Consider the following 23,925-nt stretch of genomic DNA (forward strand, 5'->3'; position numbering starts at 1 on the left):
CATACTGGAGTGCAAAATTAAAACCAATGGAAGATGGACAAGAAAAGTTCAAAGCCATCAGGTGCTCAGTTTATAAAAATGAGAAAAGAGGAGGAGAAACGAGCAAAAGATACAGGTAAGCAGATGTGTCATTGGATAATGGCAGGCCATCCTGAAACAATCAGAGGGAGTGTTCGCCCAGGGCGCTAAATAGGCTAGGACCGCCACTGCCACCAATAATAAGCTACATGCATCAGGGAGATGTGTGTTCACTGCCAGGAGCTTATTTCATGGCCCTGACAGTCTCAAGACAGACTTTCACAAGACTCTGAATTTCTAGTTGTAACTGTATTTATTGCATCACGAAGCTCATACATGAACAGACACCAATTTCTACCAAACTGACACAAAAAAAGAAACCAAACAAGGAAGAAATGTGACCCATAAAGCAGAAGTGTCAAAAGATAATATGCATGTTTGCACTTTTCAGAAGTCACAAGTCCAAGAATGTCATCAAGAAATTCATGCAATTAACCATAAAAGGAGAAATAGCAAAGGTAGATGTGTTTTTTGAACACAGAAAAGTCAGATTAAACATTCAACACAGTAAAAAAAGGGAATTAAAATACATTTGATTCATCAAAATAGCAGCTGAAAAAAGAAATTACATGAACAATGTCATTCCTGGCAGCAGTTCCCTCACGTTAAAGCAAAAGCATAAAATAACATGTTTGATGGGATTTGAAGATGTTCCCTCTTAGATTACTGATTTCTGGGAACAATCTTGAGTTTTACAGGCTGAACTGGCTGAAACTTCCAGTCAAACTGAAGTGGAATCTAAAGAAGAGAAAAGAAATGGATGTAACATCAGGGACAGGACAAAAAAGTAGCATCATAGTCTGAATGTGGAGGAGTGTTGCTCTTACCATGGTCTCTTTGCACGTTTCCAAAGTGTACTTCTGCAAGAGACGGACAATAATCATCTTCATGACGAGGAGGGCGTAGCGCATCCCAACGCAGTTACGAGGGCCAAGTCCAAACGGCATGTACGCATATGGGTTCACCTCCTCTCCGCTGTCTTTACTGAACCTGCAGATACAGATCAAATAAGCCTTTAAAATCATGGAGTTACTACGTAAAAGGAAAAGGCTCTGCATGCTGTTACAGAGGATGCAGTTAATCTAGCTACTCGAAACAGTAGCAAAAAAATCCTCTGTTGAATTCTTTTTTTTTTTTTTACATTAATTTCAGGTGTAGTATTCAGTAAGAATATTTGTAGTTTTAACTTCAGTGCTCTAACACAAAAACAAATACTGTTAACCCTCTACAGCACAGCGTGGCCCCTGGACTACAGAAAGTTTTTGGGTGTCTATAATGAGATAAGATTCGGCGTCTCCTAAATCACATCCTGATGAAGCTTTAACACAGTCTTAAGACACCACTGGATAAGTCTCTGGCTATCCTTGACTAAAAGTAAAGGGACCTAAAACTTTTCATGAAGTCTGCTCGAGAGGATCTGTCAGGATAAATGGGATGAATGGCCCAAAATCCATGTGTGGAACCTGCTGCCAAAGGGACTGTTGCAAACTATCCAATTAAGAGAACCTGAGTGTTACAAATGAGAGATTCAAGTTTTTGATTTTCATTAAATTTTCAAAAATGTCAAAATGTCAACACTTCATTACTTGAAATATTAAGAATAAACTGATGGGAACTATAATTTGTATATATTTAAATAGAAGGAATTATGCAAATACACAGAAATCTAAAAAAGATGAAAAGAAATTGAATCTTTTTATAAATGTATTTAAAATAAATCTATAACTAATTTCGATACAGCCTTGCTTTGTCTTGTTGTGATGATTGTGTAGATGTCTTTGAGTCACTTCTTGTCAGCAAACCCAACGGTATTTCAGCATTTATGTCAGATTTGTTTGTAAGGTTTGCAAAGACAAAGTGATATGAGTGGCTTTTGACTTTTTTGACTTTTCCAGTGCTTTCAACACCATCAGGCCGACCCTCCTGGGTGATATGTTAGCAGCGATGCAGGTGGATGCTTCTCTGGTGTCCTGGATTGTTGATTACCTGACAGGAAGACCACAATATGTACGTCTCCCACAGTGTGTGTCTGACAAGGTGATCAGCAACACAGGGGCACCACAGGGGACTGTCCTCTCCCCCTTCCTCTTCACCCTCTACACCACAGACTTCAGCCACTGCACAGAGACCTGCCATCTTCAGAAGTTTTCTGATGACTCTGCGGTGGTTGGATGCATCAGCAGGGATGATGAGACAGAGTACCGGGCTGTGGTCGACTCCTTTGTCACGTGGTGTGAGCAGAATCATCTGCAGCTCAACGTGGCAAAGACCAAGGAACTGATCGTGGACTTCAGGAAGACCAGGAAACACTTGACCCCTGTTTCAATCCAGGGGGTCAGTGTTGACATTGTGGAGGACTATAAATACCTTGGAGTACACATTGACAATAAACTGGACTGGGCTAAAAACACCACAGCACTTTACAGGAAGGGCCAGAGTCGTCTCTATTTTTTGAGGCGACTGAGGTCCTTCAACATCTGCCGGAAAATGCTGAGGATTTTCTATGAGTCTGTTGTGGCCAGTGCGATCCTCTATGCTGTTGCATGCTGGGGGAGCAGGCTGAGGGTCGCAGATGCCAACAGACTTAATAAACTAATCCGTAAGGCCAGCAATGTTGTGGGGATGGAGCTGGACTCCCTCAAGGTGGTGTCGGAGAGGCGGATGCTGTCCAAGATAAAGACAATGTTGGATAACACCTCCCACCCACTCCATGACATGCTGGTCAGTCACAGGAGCACGTTCAGTGAGAGACTGAGATTACCGAAAAGCACCACTGAACGACACAGGAAATCTTTCCTGCCTGTGGCCATCTCCCTGTACAACGCATCCACTTAACACTCTGTTTGCTGCTACAGCTACACATGTTTCTTTTTCAGCTATTTATTTATGAGTGACTTATGTATGTATGTATGTATGTATGTATGTATGTATATATTACTATTCTTAGTTAGTGTATTGTCTGTCTTGTCTTAATGTTGGTTTATAATGGAGCACTGTAACAAAAAATAATTTCCCCCAGGGATCAATAAAGTATTCTGATTCTGATTAGTCTATAGAAATAAACCTTGTAAAGCACCCTTTCTTTAGTAATAGTTTCCAAGATTTAACCAAGATTGGTTCTTGATAAGATTGCAGATTTACCTCTCTGGTCTGAAAAGCTCAGGTGAGTTCCAGTAGCGTGGGTCTTTGTGCAACAGCCACACAGGAATCCCAATTACGGTTCCTTCAGGGATGGTGAGGCCATGCACCTGCACAGTTTTTTTGCATGTCCTGTCGAGCCGAGGGCCAGTGGGAATCAAACGCAACGACTCGAGTATAACATGGTCCAGGTATTGCAGGTCGGTCAGCTCCTCATAAGAAATGGGTTCCTAGGCAAAATATGAAAACACACAATCACAAAAAAGGAAAATGTGATAAGACTGTCTGCTACGGTAACAAGACAAATTATGTGAGAAATTACTGTACATCTTTCTTCAGGTTAGCATCGATTTCTTTGTGTAAGGTCTGCAACGCATCAGGGTTGGTGGCCAGATTATAAAGCATGTATGTAAGAGTGGTACTGGTGGTCTCATAGCCTCCCAAGATGAAGACCAAGGCCTGGGAAAGGATCTCATGTTCAGTCAAACCTATCAAAAAGAGAAAAATCCTTGTCAGTTTCAGAATCATATTCAAAGCTAGTGTATTCCTAATGTAATAACTGACTGGTATTGGTTAAACACTGATTTAAAGTCCAACCTTCCTGGTGTACATTTTTGATACTCATAGCCAGCCTGGCTGTCTCTAAATATTTGCAGGGATGTTATAGGGATATAATATCCCTGTTTATGGATTACCTCTCTGGTAAAAACATACCTTTATTTGGCTGTTCTTCATCATTCTTATACTCCTTTTTTGGGATCTCACTCTGAATTAACACCTGCAGGAAGTCTGCTCGGGCCTAGACCAAAAAGACAACATTCAGTGTCAGCAACAAATGCAAACTTGCTCAAAGTCTATTGACTCAAATATGGGTGACTGAAAGACAACAGCAGAAGAAAATTGCAAATATCTGCAATATGGGTAGACTGTATGTAAAAGATGAACACAGTTTTCAATTGTTGACCAGCTAATAGTCAGGTTATTAAACCTGTGAAAAAAAAAACACATTTCTCATCTTTAGTTTTGTTTTTTTAATACAAATTAAAATAAACCAGAACAAAAATTTGTAGATAAAGGGTAGGCAGCTCATTTCCTGTTTTCAAGCTAATATAATGATCTTGATTGCTGCACTTCACAGACATTAATCTTTAAATATAATGTAACAAAATAGAAAGCCTTTGATTTTGTGAAATGTTGAACTTCTTTTATAAATGTTATTCTTACAGATTCATCTTCACGATGCTGGGTTTTAAATCTCTTAATGATGTTGTAGAAAAAGTCAATGCTGTCTTTGGGCATGATTTCAATCTTCAGGAGCTCCAGCAGATGTTTACCAAAGGGAAAAATCACTGAAAGGAGACAAAAGAGCAGTTGAACAAAAATTAAAAACCTAGCAATACTATATGAGCAAATGGAGTTTGAATAAGGGTCAAAAGGAGGTCATACTTAGGAAAAGAATAGGCCAAAATTTGAAGTTAAGGACCTTCTGGACCTGCACATTCACAGGATCATTTGGATTGTTTATGGAGTCTGTCTCCACACTGAAAGAAGCACTGGTCACAGTGTCTAAACTGTAAGGAGCCACAAACCTATGAGAATTGGAAAAGACAAGTCAGAGCATTATTTACTATAGGATGAACAATGCAATATGCTGGCATATTAAAGATTAACAACATACTGTTTGACATTGATGGGTTCATCCAAATTCGTTTCCTTAAGTTTAGCAACAAGTCGGTCTGCATAGCGAGCAACAAGGGGATAAACCTTAACAAGGAGATAAAGTAGGAGAATTATATTATTTATGTTTTGTTTGGAATGCATGTCAGTGGGTTTACAGAGACAAAAAAAAAATATGTAGATACTATATACATCAATGTAACTAACGATGTTGGACCAGAAAGACAGAACTTTTCATAAGACATGAGAGAGAATTTCCTTAAGACAGATTAACAAAATTGGAGTTACAACATAACTGATACATTATATCAACCTGTTTCAGTCTTCCACTGGTGAAGCATGGGGACACGGTGTTCCGAATTCTTTTCCACCTCTCGTCTTTGACTACTGAAACTGCATCATCCAGAGGTCCATTCATAAAACCAGAATCCTGTGAAAATTAAATTACACTTAAAGCTTAAATTTAGCTTCCTCCAGCATCTCCATGTCCAACATCAACTTATGAACTTTGCTGAGATAATGTAATGCAACTGTAATGTCTTTACACCTTTATCTCTAGGTTGACTCTATGGTGTGCATATTATTATTATACATAGAAGAAAGTAAAAAAATATATTTTAAAATGTACATATAGAATACATATGGAAATGTATATTGTAATTTTTTTGTCAAATATATAATTATACAACAAGCTGCAACTTATCTTAATTTAGTACAAAGATTAATAACAAACTAGAATAACAAGCACGTCTGTTATGTCTGTAATGCTGTTTTTTAATATGTGCATAAGTGAGTACAAATGACAAATTTGAAGAAAAAAAAATACATTTCCCATGTTTCATTAGTACCCACCCGGCAAAACCAGGCAGGTTGTCAGGCAGTCAAACTATTCCTGCTACTGAATGACGGCTAAATTAACACATTCATGCAAATAAACCCACAAAGGTCCCTTTGCGTAGGTTTCACTTTGCTATGTGATACAAAGGGTCTCTTACCCTGCGGTTGGTAAACACAGTGTAGCACTCCTTCACAGTGACAGTTTTAATAATCTCAGGGTCAGCCACCATTAAAACCGGTGTTCTTGCATCGTACAACCTGCAAAAAGGAGGCATCTAGTCATTTGAGTTAACATTTTGGATCTTCATGCTTCAACCAAAAGAGATTTGCACTTTTTTAAAACTATTTCAGGTCCAAAGGAGGAACACCTTCATAAAAACAGGAAATATTCCCAATCTTAGTCACGCACAGCTTATTTAAAAGACACGTAAGTGCAGCTAAGTGTACTTGGATACATGAGTTGAAAACATCTTTCACATGAAGCAACAACTCACCCCCAGATGTCCCCATACTTCGCATGGCACTCTTGGTCAAAAGCAAGAATTCCCTACAAGAAGATGCAGGAAACTGTGTTTTAGAATAGAATGTATGCATTCAAATTAAATAGAGAAGACAGGTACTCATTGTCAGTCATCAGTCAGCTCCTTTTTACTGTAAGGTGAGGTGTATTACTATGTTGGTGTTTGGTTTCCTTACCTTTTTGAAGCCAAGTCCTGTTCCAACAAAAGGGAGAGGCGATGGTCCAGGTATCCCCAGCTTTTTGAAAAAACGATATGGCCAAATTCCATACCTGTGTTACAAAAAAAGAAGAAAAGCTGAGATCGATATGACATCAGTTATTATAAACAAATAACTATCACAACTAATAACAAAGCTTGACACCCATTTGTTTCCTTCGCAGAATACTCACAGCAAAAGCAGGGTAAACACGATCGCCAGCAACGTCCAAGTGGTTGGTGAAAATAATGTGAAAAACATTTTAGACTTTCTTCCTGAAAGCGCTGGAAAAGGAACTGAGGAAACGCGCTGGGAGCCTGATCTTAAAGCCACTCCATGATGGGAGGAGACTGACAAATTATCAGCGAGGCTGTAAAAAAAAAAAAAAGAAAAGAAAAAAAAGAGTTCATTGGTGGGTCAGTTAGCTTTAGTCACCACCTCTGACTCAGCGGGTTTTCCAGGATATCAAACAAAAACTTTGATCAGAAAAAAAGGTTTATATGAATTGCAGTATTTAAATTCACAATAAACAAACAACTTAAATAAAGTAGCAGTTTTTTTTTAACGCTCAGATGCGTAAATTTGCAATGACATGACCTGATAAACAATTTAAATTTCAGAGTATGATACTTTTTTCTAATAATTTCCTAATTACACATTTATAAATAGTTTTAAGCCTTTCTTTAAAAACAAAGAAACAAACGCGTATTTCGGAAGACTTTTGGGCCTTTTTAGGCCCCATAGTTTGCCCGGAAATACAACCAATGACCCGGGAAGTTAGCTGCGGATGCTAGTTATGCGGCTTGTTTTCTGCCTTTTTTGTTCTTTGTATTATAATCAAATTGAGTGAACCTGTCTTCTGGTCAGAGATTCGGCTGCTTTTAACGCAGTTAGAAGGTAAGTTAAAGATTAGATGCGTGGTTTCCCATTGTGTGCTTGCTGTGACTCTGAAATGATCCGTTTTTAAACTGTCCTTGTTCTGCAACGTGAAGCACGGTTGACATTAGCTTTCGTTTAGAGCTTCCATTTACAGCTTTGCATTTAAACCACGCTGAGGTATTTGCTTGTTCCATATTTTTAAATATTTTCCCACCTTTATAACAAAAAGGTTAGACTCTTAATACATTTTATGAATTTTTTCTTTTTATAACGGTTTCTGTGTTAAGGGCATTTACTTGTGGGGCGTCAAGGTTGTTTTTAGTTGATGAATCACATACAGCTTAATCTGACCTCAGTAAAACCGTTGGATAAAAACTTACCTTTTATAAATGTTTGATAGTATAATTAACATTTGATATTGGTTCACGAAGCAGATAATTTAGGGGGCAAATGTAGGTTTTGCTAGAAATTTGTCCCATGCCACTCTATTCATGCACATCACCAGGCTCCTCATTTTGCATTATAACCCTAGTTGTTTCCTGTTATATCATATATAATATATTTTATATCCGAGTATCACTACACAATTAACATGACCCCCAAAATTGTATTTATTCTTATTGTATTCTAATTTTTGCCTCATAACTTTTGCACTGTCCACTTCCTGCTGTGACAAAACAAATTTCCCACGTGTGGGACTAATAAAGGTTATCTTATCTTATCTTAAAAATGTACTTTAAGGATGTCATTGCAATATTTATAGTGAATGTTGGAATAAATGAATGATTCAGATGTAAGTCAGATTTATTTTAATTAGCAAGAGGATTAGTATAGGATATTCATAGTGTGCATATTTTATTTATTTATTTATTTTTAATAACTCGCCATTAGTTATAATATTTTGGAGTGCAGTGTAAACATTCCTAAGTCTAGGTAGCTACTCTGTTCTTTCCGTTTGGCCTTTTTAAAAGGAAAATCTGAATGCAGCATGAAGCATGATGGCTTGAATCTGGTCTTTTTATGTTTCATCATTTGCAGCATTTTTTTTTCTTTTTTTACGGGCTGTGGCTCAGGAGGTAGAGTGGGTTGTCTACCAATCGGAAGGCTGGTGGCTTAATCTCTGGCTCTAGTCTGCATGCCGAAGTATCCTTGGGCAAGATACTGAACGCTGAATTGCTCCTGACGCATACTGCGTGTGGCTGTTAGATTAAAGTAAAAAAATAAAGTTTCCCCTAAAATGAAGTTTTATTGGTGAAATAGTGAAGTTTCTCAGTGTACAGTTGGATTCATAGCAGTATGTAGTTAGCATTATGGGAATTGTTTATTGTATGCTTTTTTTCTTTTCTTTTTTTTTTAACAAAACTTGAAAATCCAAACGTCTTAGTAAACTGGTTTGTCAAGCAATTGCCAGTCTGTCCCAACCTTCATTGGATTTAATGGCAGTATAACCTGACAGCTTTCCCTCAATGTACTTTTTATTTTTAGCCCTTTCTCAAAAGAAATCATTTTTCATTTAAAATGTTCAAGTTTGTAATCACTTTGTCTTTTGGTTATTTTCTGCCAGTTTTGAATGTGTCTCTGAAGCCCCGCTATATTTTCACCAAAGCCCTTTTGCTGTCATAAATTGTCACCACAGCAGTCCCTAATTTCAGCTGTTTTTGTCTTTCACAGAAATAATTTGCCATCATGTTCCTCACCCTCACCCTTCTGCGAAAAGGTATTCCTGGAAAGCAGTGGATCGGAAAGTATCGACGGCCTCGACAGATTACTTGGCAAATGAAACGCAACACACTGAAGCAGCTGGAGCGCGAAGCTGAGAACGAGTACTGGATCAGCCGGCCGTACATGACCCAGGAACAGGAGCACGGGCATGCAGCAGAACGCAGAGCCCAGAACTGGCTCAAGCTCAAGGAGGCCAGCTTTGCGAATTTTCCTGAACACAAACGCATCACAGATCACCTGAGTCATCTGAGAATCACTAAGAACTGGTCAAGTTAACGTGTGAAGTGACATGCAAAGACTGTGTTTATAGTATAACAATCTAAAACAGTTAATTTGTCCAAAGAAGCCCTGTTTTTGTTTATTATGGCTTATTATTACTGATTTGCTTATTGTCAACTGAGAAGCCACCTTGAAGTGTTCCCAAAAGACCGTTCTCACTCTCTCTGTTCGCAGATGTTTTGGGTTCGGCTGAAAATGTGACTGGCATTCTTCCTTTCGATGTAGCTTTCTTTGGATAAAATTCTCTTCAAAAGCCACGTTTTATCTGTGCGTCCTTAATTAAGAGCTTAACAACAAAATACACTTTTAAGTTCAGCCTCCCCACTGGTTACAAAAGCTCTTTAACTGAATGAGCTGCACAAGTATATTCCATGAGGAAAACTGAGAAATTATATAGATTATCTGGGGCATTTAGGGCGCAATTATGTAACTTTAACAAACAATTGAACACATTTTAATTTGTTGTGACTGTAAAGCCTTTTTGACCCTTTGAAGTTTTATAAGAGTGAGAGGTAGAGCAGGGCGATATGGCCAAAAATATTTATCACGATATATATTTGAAAATTTGCGATAATGATATAACCGACGATATAATTGATGCGAGACAAAATACAACTCCACAACATTACTAGCGCAAAAAGACAACCTTCCATTTATTTTCACTTAAACAAGAAGCTGGTTTTTATGTACATTAAAGCTTTATAAAAATGTAACAGTGCAAATGCAAATTCCTTGCTGAAAGTTTAACCAAAAGGCATTTCCAGTAGAAATGGGCTGACATATCCTGAGCATAACCATGTATAATATCCACTGAAGTTAAAAATAGGTGCTTTGCAACATTAAACTGCAGTGTGCAGTATGCATTTTTCGGACCGTAAGGTGCACGGGATTATAAGGCACATTAAGCGAAACAAAGCAGTCAGATAAATCAAACTTTATTAAACTCATTCTTCTTGCTTCCTCCACTTCTGTACCATTGTTTCATTAATGTTGAATTCTCTGGCAGCTGCTCTATTCCCATGTTGTTGCAGTATATTAATGACTAACCTCGTATTGTGGATGGATTATCTCAGTTGTTCTCCTGACTGAAGTTTGGTCCGTTTACAGCATCCTGCCATGCGATTGCATTTGTCTCTAACCATGAAGAACCTTCACATTAACTTTTATAAGTGGAAAAGTGTTAGTGTTCGTCCTCCAGCTTCACTGTTTACGTTATGCTAACATAGCTGTGTCGCTAGCGATCACGTAGCACATCATTATATACTAGCTAGCCCAACTTCAGTAACCCTACAAACGTCACTGCTGTTTAGTTTCCTGTCTTCATTTATGTTGGAAGTGATAGCAGAGCTGTACGTTTGATTTTTTTCAGAAATCTCTCAGTCAGAACATGCAATATCATGCTTAGGTAACTAGCGAAACTAGCGAGCTAACTTCCGCTAGCTTCCTGCTAACTTCTAACTCAGTTAAATGTAATAACTTTTGTTTTCATGGATGCCTGGAAGTTAAACTTTATAGTTACACCTGGTAAAGCAGCAATGCTGATCGTTTTATTAAAGATGAAAGAATTTAGACAGTTTTTAACTCTAAGTGACGCTGCAGTGTTGTTTGACCTGAAGCATACGGAGTTTAGGACCCAGATTACTCCCAGATTTAAGAGCATCTTAGTCCGACAAATATGACAATAACAACGGCCGCTTGCATGTTCTGCAAAAAAAATGTGCTTTGTCGTGTATCTGACGGACAAACACCAAACCAGTTCCACATCACGGAAGTTGCACCATTTTTACAAACCAATTCTGGTTCATCTGTTTCACTCAACAATCGGCCATGTGCGTATGAAAACAAAGGCACTGCGCATGCGCGTTTTACTCCCATTCTATCGCGATATTTCATTTTCCTATCGTTGCCTAACATTATACCGGTATTACCGTGAACGGTATAATATGGCCCAGCCCTAGTGGGAGGAATATTTTTTTTTAATCTAAAGGAAATGCTTTGGTTCTATTCACTGATCCTTTTAAGGAATTGTGTTTGTAGGTAATGAGCCTTGTTATTTTATCTACTGCTCTGTAGTCTTGTGATAAGATATGCTTTATGATTCCTGCTATTGCCACAAATCTAAGGCTCTCCAGAAACTCTGGATTATTGGCCCTCATGAAAACTCAGATGCAGCACAACACTGTTGTCTAACAGTGGTTATTGCCATCACATATCAGTAATATTGACAGAACCAATACGTATCTGGAGGAAGAACCTTTTAAGGACATGAAGGAAGGTGTGACCCAAACACAAACTCAAATTACATGCCCTTAAATGGAAACACAGACCTGAGGCAAATTTATCTGTAGTTTACTTTAAGACATCATTCAGTATTTCCAAGCAATAAAGCAGACAATGCATAACACATGCTGTATTGGCCGTGGATATAAGAAATAATTCACTGTATAGTATAAACACTTTTGTTAAAATTCTTTTTTTACAATGAGGGTTTAAAGAAGTGTCACAAACAATAGTATGAGATGCTGATATAGTTTGTGTTCTACATAAATCTGTGTTTTAGTTAATTGATAGCACTAAAGAAGATACTGACTGTCAGTGAGAGCACAACCAATCTGCACACACGCAGCATTACACTGTTGTCTGATAACAGTTATTGCTTTTATGTAATAATTCATAATTATATCACCAGACAGGTGGAAAAGCCAGCAGGTGACCTGATTATTATCCTTTTAAGGAAAGACTGGAGTAAGTTGTGACCAAATAAAAAAAAGAAAAGAAAGAAAAGCAAACACTGACTCGGAAATCATCTGCCCTTAAATGGAGCCATCAGGCTCATGTACCCACCCCAATGAGGGTTTATCGTCAATGACGTCCACATGGTGAGCATAAACACTTTGATTTTCTGTGCATAATGCCTGCAGATGCTACATGAGGGGTTAAAGTGTAACTGGCAATAATATAAGAAGATAATGTGCTCTGGTTGCTCCTGTCTTTCTATCAGTGTGTGCAGGACAGTGAAATAGCAAAACAGCAGGAAGATTCTGCCATTTTCCACCTTTTTAATTGGTGTAGCACAAAACAGCGGTAACCAGAGCTTCTCTGCAGCGCAGGCTGGTTGCTGGTTTCCATAGTAGCCATCCAGTCTGATTTAGACTTGCAACAACAGGCGAGCCCAAACTGTGAGGACAGAAAACCTGAAGCCCTCACCTGCAAACCATTCATGACGTCATTCTTTCCACCTAAACTGTTTTAATTTCGATGGAAATGTCACTGCAGGATTTGTTTTCTTAGCCTGTCTTAGTGTGGCCAACTACGAGTCCGAAATAATTGAGCAAGATTTATGAGGCGATGAAAAAAATGTTCTAGAAAGAGCTCACGGCAGTAAACAAAGAGGAAACCACAAAGTTCAGCATTACTGTTCCTACAAATTAACTGACCAGAATTCTCCTGGGGAGATTTTAGGAAGGTTTTTTCTTAATTTAATAACACCTGCAAACTTATAAGAGAGATTAAACCTCACTGTTTGAGATTTGACTTTTACATCTAAAACCAAAAAAACTGAGGGTCTTTTAAGAAGATTTGCCCTAATTCCCATGGTCTATTGTTGTAGTCTTTGTAAGATTTTGTGTCTATTAATGTATATTTTATGTTAGTTGGGGGGTGGTGTCTGTTTGGAGGTCATTTTCAGTTCTTTGAGGTTATTTTTGAGTCCCTTTGCAGTTGCCTTGGCCTCTGTGTGGATATTTAATTTATTTTCCAAAGAGAAATATGACTTCAAAACGTCTGTCCTAGGGGTTCCATTTCGCCTTTGGCCATCAGAGTTGTGCTTGTTGGGTTCTTTCATTTGCTAATCCCCGCGTGACTTAAACGCTCTTAGTTCCACTACTGCAGTTTGTTGAGAGCAGGAGCCACTGCGAACTTTCAGTGTACGCATAATTATGTCCAGCAGATGGAGCTCCAGGTCCTGTTAGTAACACCAGTCAATAACAGCCAACCCAGAGTCTCTCCTCTCCTGAGAGAAATGATGGAAATGATGGATGATGAGGTGCGTAAGAGGCGCCAACGCACCACACCGGGCTTGGGAGGTAGCTAATGAGCACACCAGACAGCCAGCCTCTGTCCAAGAAATCCGCTCAGAGCCTGAGACACCATGAAAACAAACTGCAGATTGCGGAGTAACGATTCACCTGCAGACGACTGAGTGAAGCGGCAGGATGGCGGGGGGTCGGAGGGGACTTGTGGCCCCTCAGAATACTTTTTTGGAGAATATTGTCAGACGGTCGAACGGTAAGGATGATGCGATTTAAACATTAAAAATGAACTCTACTCTGTTTTGGAAAGCTAGACATAATAAATGCCTCGACACAGTCAACTAGTCTAATTAACTAAATAACGAGGAGGGCTAATTAATTAAGAATCCTTTATTGAGATTTTTTTAAAGTAACATTTTTGTGATCTTTTTACCAGGAGGGGAAAAACTACTGGGTGTTAAACATTCTGATTAATGTTTCTAGTAGGACTGTCAATATCTCACTCATGTATTTAGAGTAAGCATATTCATCTTTAAAATTATTTCATTTTTTCACTTTCACTTTTTCACTGTGTGCATTACAAGCATTAAATGTACTACTGATTACATAAGACCATTGGAAATGTCCAAGGAAAGACTGTATGGCTCAGAAATGTCTGGCATGATACTTATTTCTACAGTTTTCACATAAATAGATTATCAGTATAATATAGAGAGTGAAAAGTCCTGCTTTTGATAACATTCACTTTAATTTCCCTTTAAGTTACAGGTCAGTTTGAAATTTAGCTGTTGGGATTTTATTATCAACATCTGAGGCATTATTATTTATTAAACTAAATCTAAAAATGTATCCAAAAGTAGTTGACATTTGTCCAAACATAATCCTAATAGTTATTTTTATCATGTTCACTTTTCTTCATGGAGTCTGGAAAGCCTTGCACCATGTTGTAACTGGTGCTATGAATCAGTTAATAAAGAGGATTTAGGCTTTCTGTTATACCATTTTGAGTTACATTTCACTGAAAGAAAACACACAGACCAGACTTCTCAGGAAAAACATGAACTAAAATTAAGATTCTTTCTTTTTTAAACTTATAGAGACAAGTGGGATTTGTTAAGCCAACTGTTCTGGCTTCAGTAAAAACACAGAAAGTAGCTTTTCTGTGTTTTTTAGATCCAACAGGACGTGACAGCACGGACTGGAGAGTTGACAGCTAGCTGTGACAGAGAACCACCTGCGTTTGTTGCCTCTGTCATGAGACACATTTTGGGAAAATTACTGGATACGTACTATCTTTATGTTTTTTTTTTTGTTTTTTTTTTAAATAGGGGTTCACACATGTGAAACCACCATGTTTCTGTGCATGAACTCTCCGCCTCACTGTCAGTCTGCTCCTGCTGCACATATCTACATTTAAATGTGTTATGACAAACAGGGAGCAGCCTGCTCAGAGACAGTGACAGCATCTCTTCACAGTGAGGCTGGCTTTACAGCGTGATGTCTGGATTCCTAAGCTGTATAATATATTTAAGAAAATCCACCCGTTAAAAACAAAAGCAGATACATATGTTTTTCTTATGACCTTAGGCAGCCCATGATGGATTAGTGAGCGGTAAATCTCTCCCAAGCTTGAAACAAAGGAGCCGACACTATAATCTGCTGGATGCCACTGAGACAGTGGTGGGTGGGCATTCGCAAACAATGAAATATTCCTTTTATGTACCAGTCATTCATTTTTAAATAGCTAGCTTTGTGCTATATTTTGACGACAGTGTTCAAGACAACTTTTTGATTTTCGTGCCCAGCAGTTCACCACCTACTTTGACTTTTAAATTATGCAGATATCTTCTCTTCTCTCACTATACTTACACTCCCCATTTAATAAACCTGTCAAACATTTTTCTCAGCACTTGTCTTAAAAGGAAACGAACAGTCACAAAGAACAGCACTGATGGCTCAATTACACATGTCAGTAACTTAAAAAGGTACATATTATGCTCATTTCCACCTCTGTATTTTTATTCTGGGATTCCACTAGATTAGCTTTGCATGTCTCAAAGTTTAAAAAACGTCTTCGATATACCTGTTTTATATGTTGCCCCTGAGTTCGTCCTCTTGTCCAAAACAATCCCTAGATTTCTTTACTAAAGTCTATTTTCCTCTGATTGGCTGACATCTCGAAGCCTGCCGAGGGGCAGCACTGAGAGTTCTACGTGCTGCCCCTGTAGAAGACGACTGTATAGAAACATCACATGGAAAAAAACAGACTGAAGCCTGAGATTCTGGCTCATAGAGATTAGAGATCATTGTTTGAAACTTTTTCTCCCAAAATTTGGTTCATAGTAACAACCTGCATACGTCTGTTTACTTGTCTTTTCAAATGACAGTATACTAACAAAAAAATATAAGATAGGCATGGTTGAAGAAACAGCTGAAACAACGTCAGATTACATTGATATTAGTGTTATATTTGATACTGTAATATAAACTTACCTTGTCTTTTGTAGAACATAGTCATGTTAGCTATACAATTTATTTTGTATTTATGTTTTTCTGTAGCAGTGTTGTAGAAGAGTGTATGTAGTCCAGGCATTTTAAGAGCACTGAGCAACACTGATAATGTTACACTATATTTGCAACTCATCCAGTTATGTGCAAATGCAATGCTGGCATTACTTTAGGTGCTTTTACGGTTGGTCCCACATAAAATAGGGTAAAGCACAACAGGTCGCTTTTATTTGTTTCGAGTAAAGGTGCCACAAAAGTGTCCTGGAAACCTCGAAAACTGTTACAATGCATCTCAGAAATTAGTATAATTATAACCAATCAACAAAAACAGAATGCTACCAGTTCAGGCCCAGCTGATGATCAGCTGTTAGAATGATTATTCAGCTGCTGAAACAGCTGCTGTTGTTTATGGTAGTGCACTGTCAGGTTATGCAGTTGCCATTCTGTTACACATTTTCCACATTTTATCGAATTAAACCAAAATGCTTATTTTTAGGACCTCCATCAAGACCTGCAGCACATTTGACTCTAACGACCTTACCACATTTAAAGTCACTTAAATTACCTTTCTTTCCCATTTCGATGTTCAGATTGAGCTTTGTCAGGTCATCTTGACCATGGCTGCATTCCTACATATGTCAAGTTGCTGCCGATTGGCTGATTGGATATTTTTGTTAATGAGCAGTTGAACAAGTGTAGCTACTGAGCGGGGCAATGGGTGTATAAGTGAAGCTGATGTTAGCTGAAGAAAGTTGAATCCATTAGCAGCTAAAGTGGCAAATATTTCTCTCAGAAGTTATTAAAGATGAAATCAAAGCTTAAAAAAATTGATCACAGGGTTATAAATGTGATTAAGTTTGCATGCTTGTTTCTGTTTTTATCTGCACTCATGTGGCCACTAATGTGTTAACTTAATCAGAATAGTTTTTTTTCAGATAGTTGCTTTAAATGTCTATCAGCAGCTACTCAAGTTAAACACAAGCGTGTCTCTGTTTGTTTGACATTCAGTGCATGTTTCTCTCTGTAATCTGTTAACCCTCTTTTCTTTTCAAACATTTCAGTTTGGACACTGTCACATAGGCAGACAGGTACTATGAAGTTTAATTTGGCGTGCTGCTCATATTCCCCCCGTCAGTGTCTCTCTTTTTGTAATGTAACACTTAATGTTCTAGACCAAATGCTGTTAATTTACAAAGCTCAGATCTGAAATGTTTGCTGCAACCCATTAGTGAGTTAACAGATGCCTCCTTTTATGCCTCCTTCCTCCCAGGATCCCAACATTAACATGTGTTCACTGCAAAATAACATGTTGGCATGAAATGTTCTGTGCATCGTCCCCATGCTTTTAGTGATTATTCATGTGTTTTTGTGTTTAGATGTGATATATAAACTGTGTTTTGTGACCCAGTGTTTTGAATTCCTTCCCTCCTGCTCCTTTACCTCAGTGTTGTGACATTGTTATAGTCTATGCCTGTATGTTTAGTTTTTCATCTTAGCTAAAATCACTATGTCCACTACTACATAGTATGTTTTATTTTATTATGTTATCCATAAAAATCACCAAAATCTTCCTTTGTTTTTGATCCCTGTAGAACATTGTGTCATTGTGTGAGCTAGCTTGCAGGCATTATATGCGTAATGTTTTTCCTCATTTTAAATATCAAAATGTGCATATGCACAAGTTATTTCATTTGTCATTTAAATGCAAATGTTATTTGTAAAAGTGACACATATTCATGTTAAAATTTGTCTGAGTTTTTCAAAGTTTCCCAGAAAAACCCACTGCAGTCATTTGCACAATGTAGTACTTTATCTCGGTTTTTTAAAATGTCCCCTAAAATAAAAAAAATAGCAAATCTATCTGTTTATTTAATGTATTACGACATGAGTAACAGCTTGAGTAGGCTAATTATATAACTGCTGACAGGTTGAAAAAAGGATGGAAGCAAGTACGCATGCGAGTCTGGTTATTTAAGCTTATTAACATTTAGCCACAAATACGTTTTGCTCTGAATAATTCAAAATATGCCACATGATAACAAATGTGTTCTATTCTCCATAAAGGGTAGATACAGATATTTACAGTTTTCTATATCTATAAATTAATGGCAAACATAACTACTTTTTCACACACACACACACACACACACACACACACACACACACACACACACACACACACACACACACACACACACACACATTAAGCAGCCAATTAGGCCTGTTACAAACTCTACATAGGTAAATATAAAAAAGCAATAAAAACCTGTTTTTGCACTGCCAAGAAGCAAGTTAATGAAGCAGATAGTTGGATGCTTTCTGCATAAGCAAAGAGTTTATGTTTGGTTACATTTGTTTACACTTGCCCTGAGTGTTTAATGAGCCGTAGGCGACCGTGGACTCTAATAAAAATCTTTAAACTGCTTTAAGTCACCAATCTTTTTAATGATAGATATTACTAAGATAAACATATGCTTATAAAATAGAAAGAGAGATACAGATATAGATGGATAGTGGTCAATAACTTTTTTACTTTTTCAGTTTAAGATACAGGTCTTTTCCCTTACCCTGTAGTTGAAGTATGTTACACTACAATGCTATTTTTAGGAAATGCTGCGAGTTATTTGCCCTTTTTATTTCCTGTTCACTCTAAAACAGATACCAACTTTGTCCTGGGAAATGCTCAGATAGTGGACTGGCCCATCGTCTACAGCAATGATGGTTTCTGCAAGCTGTCGGGGTATCACAGAGCAGAGGTGATGCAGAAAAGCAGCACCTGCAGGTAGGCAAAAGGGAACTCTATCTATTAATATATTGTACGTTAAAAGCTAAAAACAAGAAACTGTCATACGTATTTAAATTTATTAAGAGAATTTCAAGAACACATCCCAACATAAACATTAGCTTTGTTCATTTTAACAATTATTTGTTAATTACAGAGAAGTAATGAACTAAAAACTAAAAGTTTAACATAGCCTGGCTCTGGGTTGGCAAAACCTAAAACTACATCATGTAAAAGGAGGGCTTAACATGTAATTTGGCTATTTTTCAGCACATAATTGGTAGATTAATTAAGAGCTGTCTTCATTCAAAGACATCATTAGAATGAGTGCCAGGGATGTATAAAGAATATAAAAAACAAAACATAAAACCAGTCGTACAAATACGCCAAGAGAGCAGCTCTACACATTAGATTTACTTCAGACTTGATCTATTTGAATGTTATGGGCTGCTATAAGTGCAGTTAGGTCCAGCAGTCAAACAACTAAACGTGTGCAAATTCCAGGGATACTTGATACTGTTTGCACTGCTGTGATTTCTTTCTTCTAACGTACAGCTCAAAAAGTTGCACGTAAAAATGTATTCCTTCAGCAGAATGTCTTTTTTTTTTTTACACTTACAGTACTGAAAATTTAAAGAATCAGTAAAAAAAATTGGAGCTTACAGACGATTTTAACCCAACACTGAACACGAACCTGGCCTAGAACAAGGTAATGTACTGTATTGTACTGTACTACTGAAAACTTTAAATTTAGACTCAAAATACTTCATTAAGCCCTCAAGCATTTAGTTGTTATGGCACTAACTTTTTTTTACAGCTGTTTCTCGTCAATAAATAAATAAGATTGTTCAGTGACACTTTGAGAACATGTTATAGCCGCTGCTGTCTCGATGAGCTCCTGGCAATGCTAAAATATTCACACTTTATGTTTAATCAAGTTAGTTTAAATTTCTCCATTAAAAAGAAATGTGTGGAGCCCTAACTTAGATCCTTTGATCACATAGGTATGGTATTACTTTGGGTCCTGTGATTAAAAGATCTATATGGGGTTGGCACTGTTTGATCCGACATCAGACAGTTTAATATGTAGTTCTGTCACAATAGGAGCCATTTTTAGTTATGGATGCAGTTACTGTGAATTCCTTTGTTTTTATGCATTTACACCTTCTACCACCAAGCAGAGCGCGCTGATGTTGTGAGGTGGGAAAGCCTTATTTAAGGAGGATAATGTAATCAGTAGTTGCTTGTGATCCGAGAGATCTGCCTTTAATGAATATTTGGAGTTATTTTAATTGAAATGGAAAATATAGCCTATACTGCAAATAGTCCCTACATGCCACAACTGACTATATGTAGTGTTTTCAGATTGAACTTCTTCGAAAATTTGCTTGTTAATTACCAGAATAAGAGGAACATTCACCCATCAGCAGTACATGCAAATGTTTTTTCTGTTATTTTTTTAATGAAATAGCAAGAGGTGCTTCTGGTCAGGTGCAGCGTCTGCAGTAATGGGATTTGTTGTTCAGTACAGTGAAGTTGTACTTGAGGTACATTTACATATTCCAGATCATCTTATCACTTTAATTAAACCTTGATAACCTGAGTAAACACAAAGTGCACACTCTAAATGATATTTTCATTTATTAGGGGGTTAAAAAGCTATCCAAACCTGCCTGTGTGAAAATTTAACTGCTCTTTTAACAACTGGTTGTGCCATTTTTGACAACAAGAACTGCAATCAAGTGTTTGTGACTGGCCGTTTTTCACATTGCTTTGGAGAAATTTTTGCACATTGTTCTTTAGACAATTGTTTTAATTCAGCCACACTGCAGGATTGTCAAGGTGGACTTTCTGGTGTTTTATGGATTATTGTCCTGCTGCATAACTCGAGTGTGCTTGAGCTTCAGAGCATGAACTGATGGCTGGACATTTTTGGCAAATGTGAGGCTCTTTGTTCTTTTTGGTCAGCTTTGGAGCTCTTCCATAGATGCTATTTTTGCCCAGTCTCTTTCTTATTGTTTAATCATGGACACTGATCCTAACTGAGGGTGAGGCCTGCAGTTATTTAGATATTCTGAGTTCTTTTGTGACCTCATGGATGAGTCGTCAGTGTGCTCTTGGAGTAATTTTGGTAGGCTGGTCTCTATGAAGTGTTCTCCAGTTGTGGATAATGGCTCCCACCGTGTTTGCTTCCAGTCCCAAATCCTTAGAGATGGCTTTGTAACCCTTTCCAGACCAAGAGATTACAATGACTTTTATATTGAATTCTTTAAATTCTGGCATGATGTGTTGTGTTTTGAGATCTCTTAGTGTACTTCACTTTTAAGTTTTCTTGATTCAACAGGTCTGCCAGTAATCAGTGCTGGGTGTTGCTAGTGAAACTGAACTTGTAATAATTTGTAAACAAAAAGTGTGACAAACATGCAAAAACCACTACTGCTGTTCCTCCTGCATTATAACCTAAAGGATCACCAGAGTTTATTTATGTTTAATCCGGTAGGAGACATGACCTAACACTCCCAATCATAAATGCCAACTTCAATGACACATTTGTAGGAAAAGTCAGGGGATCAGAACAGATTTCATGGCAATATTGGTGGGATATTTCAGTCTGGGCCAAATTGCTGGGCTTGACATGGGATTGATAATGCTGTCTATAAAGCCGCGTCTCTAGCAGGGCTGAAGAGCCGAGTGATCAGTTTTTGATTTATTTGTCACAAATTCAAACCTAAAAATACAACTATCAGCTTAAACCTAACAATTAAGATATGGATACACAGTCATTAGTGACACTGTGGGGCTAACTTTGCTATGTCAAAGGCCTGGCTTTATACGAGACCCAACTGACAGGAGAATCAATTCTTTTTGCCAGAGCATCTCACCAGAGGAAGTTCAAATTACACAGACCACTCAATTAGATCTGATATGATATTCCCATAGTTAAACACAGTCTAGCAGATTGTTTTGGGTTTTTTTGCACCGCCACAGAGCCGGAAACCAGACACAAATCTGTGATGTAATCAGCTTGTAACAGCTGAAACTGCCTTTGCATCACCGACTATAATGGTAAACCTGTAGATATACATAAACATAAAGGAATAAAAGGTTATTGGAGTGAGTAAATCATTTCAGGACTTGTGTTTGTTGTGCCTACAATAAGGATGCCACTAACCACCATATTAATAGGATCCCAGTGAAACAGTTGGTGCTGCCAAATCTGAAAAACGTGGGAGATTTCATCTGTTGCGGGAGATGGTGTTTGTTACAGCCAGCACTGCGGCTATTACTGATTTAGACCCTCGGGTGCCCAAACATAAGCTGCAGAGCACTCGCCAATACAAATATTGAAGCCAATGTGTAATGGTTTGTTGTGGTTTAATATCAGGTCGGTAAATCAAGTGCAGGCTTCTGTTTGAAAGAGGGAGACAAACAAACTTAAAATCTCCCAAATGTCTTTGATGGAAAGCAGAAAACGAGTGAGGGAGGAAACCTGATAATTAATAAATCACTAATGCGTTATTTCTGCAATAGGTAGTAATGAATTGTAGGAGAACACACTGAGAGATATATTCATCACTAATTACTTAATTATTGTGGTGAAAAGATCATACTGAGCACTTACTATCAAACGGCTCACAAGAGTGAGGATGAGCGTAAAAAGAGGAATCGGTGATTAGTAGTTATCAGTGAACGAATTAATGAAACAAAACATTTCCGTATATAAACTTGCATTTCTCTATTTCTGCATTTTATTGGTTATTCCTGTTTCTTTGTAGCTACACTTCTTCACACGTTTATTCCTGTATTTCTTTGTGGGGATTTCTTAAGTCTAAAGCAGGATCTTGGTGAACTAAACAGAGGCAAATAATTGCTATTAAATATGTATGACAAAAGCCAACTGCTGATCTATTAGCAACACCCAATAGGGGCTGTTTATAGGCCTTATAAAATCACAGGGTAAGCATTTTGTGAGGTAGTCTTGCTGTAGGGAGATGTTAGGAAAGCGGCACACACTAGCATCGCCTCCTTTCTTTGAGATTATTTTTTCGGTTATTATTATTTTATAGTTATCAATATTTAATTTATCCCGAGAGAAGGGATTTGAAACCTTGAGTAGTGGTGGAAATTTTGAAAAATATCATCAACGTTAATACTTTTTTACAGTTTTTTGTGGCACAAACACTATTAGCGTGGGAAAAAGAAGAAGAAGAAGAAGAATAGATTTCCTGGTGCTTTACTGCTTTGTCAGAAGAATCTCTAAAAACGTCTAATTTTATCATGTTAAATGGGGCATTATTCTTACACAAAGAAATACTTTAAAAAGTTACATTAAACACAAATAATTAAGGAAAAAAAAAGGTATTATTAAAAAACAAAAGACTTTCAGGTTGAAACTACAGTTTCTTGTGCCAACCTCTCTTAAATATATATATTTTAACTGGCATTGAAATACATAATTACAATACTCCAGCTGTATAAAAGGCTATTATGACCACAGTAATAAAGTGATTTTCCCATGGCAGTGACTGTGAAAGCAGAAAATTTGATATATCTCAGCCCTCAACATGGTCATAAAGGCTGAATCTGAGCCAAGCAAGAAGCAAAACAAAAACCAGCTATTTCATTAAAACCTGGCAGCGCTGGTGTTACTGCCAGTGTTTAACTGCTTATGGAAGATAACTATACAACACTGTCTTTTTATGCATTGCTGTATGTTAGGAATAGAGTCACTGGCTATATACTCAGCAGCTTACACAGTTCTCATGTTAATAATTCATATATGCTGCATTTCTTTACATGAGTCGATACTCTGGGGGGTTTTTTTTTAGCTGTGTCCATTGGTTCTCTACTGGAAGATCACTTTCCAGATCAATTTTATTTTTTAATCTGAACCATTTAAAAAAAACAGTCATTTAGGTAGTAGCCACTTTCTCTTCAGACATATTCCGGCACCTTTAATCATCCTGGTGTTTAAGTTATTTTTATTTGATGTAAAAAAATCAAAAAAAATCCTGTGCCTTATTATGAGCTCATAAAACATTCACATTATGGATTTTTAATGTTTTTGAAGATGACTCAAACATAAGATGTATGCTCATTTCTCCAGAGTCTAATAACGAGCTCTTTTTGCACATCAGTTACATCCTTCTATAAACACACATGATGATGATGATGAAGTGATTTGAGGAATTGCTTTTACATATTCTTCTTTGAAGAATGTCATTCTCCTCCCCGCACAGGGGAAAGACGGGAGGTGTGAGATGAGAACATTCGTCA

The 23,925-nt window shown here is 37.6% G+C and overlaps 3 protein-coding genes across 4 annotated transcripts in view; 2 read left to right on the forward strand and 1 right to left on the reverse strand.

Moving 5' to 3' along the window:
• Nucleotides 1–312: 312 nt before the first annotated feature.
• LOC146655376 (cytochrome P450 3A40-like) lies at nt 313–11,277 on the reverse strand. Of its 2 annotated transcripts, none has more exons than XM_085427495.1 (14): nt 10,375–11,277; nt 6,641–6,817; nt 6,427–6,520; nt 6,225–6,277; nt 5,889–5,988; nt 5,207–5,323; nt 4,895–4,980; nt 4,663–4,805; nt 4,441–4,565; nt 3,931–4,015; nt 3,544–3,704; nt 3,220–3,446; nt 906–1,068; nt 313–816 (listed from the first exon to the last, which is right to left on the reverse strand). In XM_085427495.1, the coding sequence occupies exons 2-14, from the start codon at nt 6,706–6,708 to the stop codon at nt 742–744; spliced, it is 1,497 nt and encodes a 498-aa protein (XP_085283621.1). In that variant the 5' UTR covers nt 6,709–6,817; nt 10,375–11,277; the 3' UTR covers nt 313–741. The 2 variants fall into 2 exon arrangements, with proteins under 2 accessions (XP_085283621.1, XP_085283620.1); XM_085427494.1 differs by lacking the exon at nt 10,375–11,277 and adding an exon at nt 7,707–7,753.
• Nucleotides 7,187–9,584, forward strand: mrpl57 (mitochondrial ribosomal protein L57). The gene is made up of 2 exons (XM_085427499.1): nt 7,187–7,344; nt 8,998–9,584. The coding sequence occupies exon 2, from the start codon at nt 9,013–9,015 to the stop codon at nt 9,322–9,324; it is 312 nt and encodes a 103-aa protein (XP_085283625.1). The 5' UTR covers nt 7,187–7,344; nt 8,998–9,012; the 3' UTR covers nt 9,325–9,584.
• A 2,180-nt stretch (nt 11,278–13,457) lies between the features above and the next one.
• The window catches only part of kcnh1a (potassium voltage-gated channel, subfamily H (eag-related), member 1a), a 62,368-nt gene continuing 51,900 nt past the window's right edge, over nt 13,458–23,925 (forward strand). The window contains exons 1-3 of the mRNA XM_085427503.1: nt 13,458–13,614; nt 16,928–16,954; nt 18,525–18,648. Of these exons, the coding sequence (XP_085283629.1) occupies nt 13,542–13,614; nt 16,928–16,954; nt 18,525–18,648 (224 nt within the window). The 5' untranslated portion in view covers nt 13,458–13,541. The remainder of the gene's footprint in view (nt 13,615–16,927; nt 16,955–18,524; nt 18,649–23,925) is intronic.

The sequence above is a fragment of the Rhamphochromis longiceps genome, linkage group LG13 (assembly GCF_057381845.1).
Source record: "Rhamphochromis longiceps isolate RC_006_pf linkage group LG13, R_longiceps_female_GT1.1, whole genome shotgun sequence".
NCBI classification, from domain to species: Eukaryota; Metazoa; Chordata; class Actinopteri; order Cichliformes; family Cichlidae; genus Rhamphochromis; species Rhamphochromis longiceps.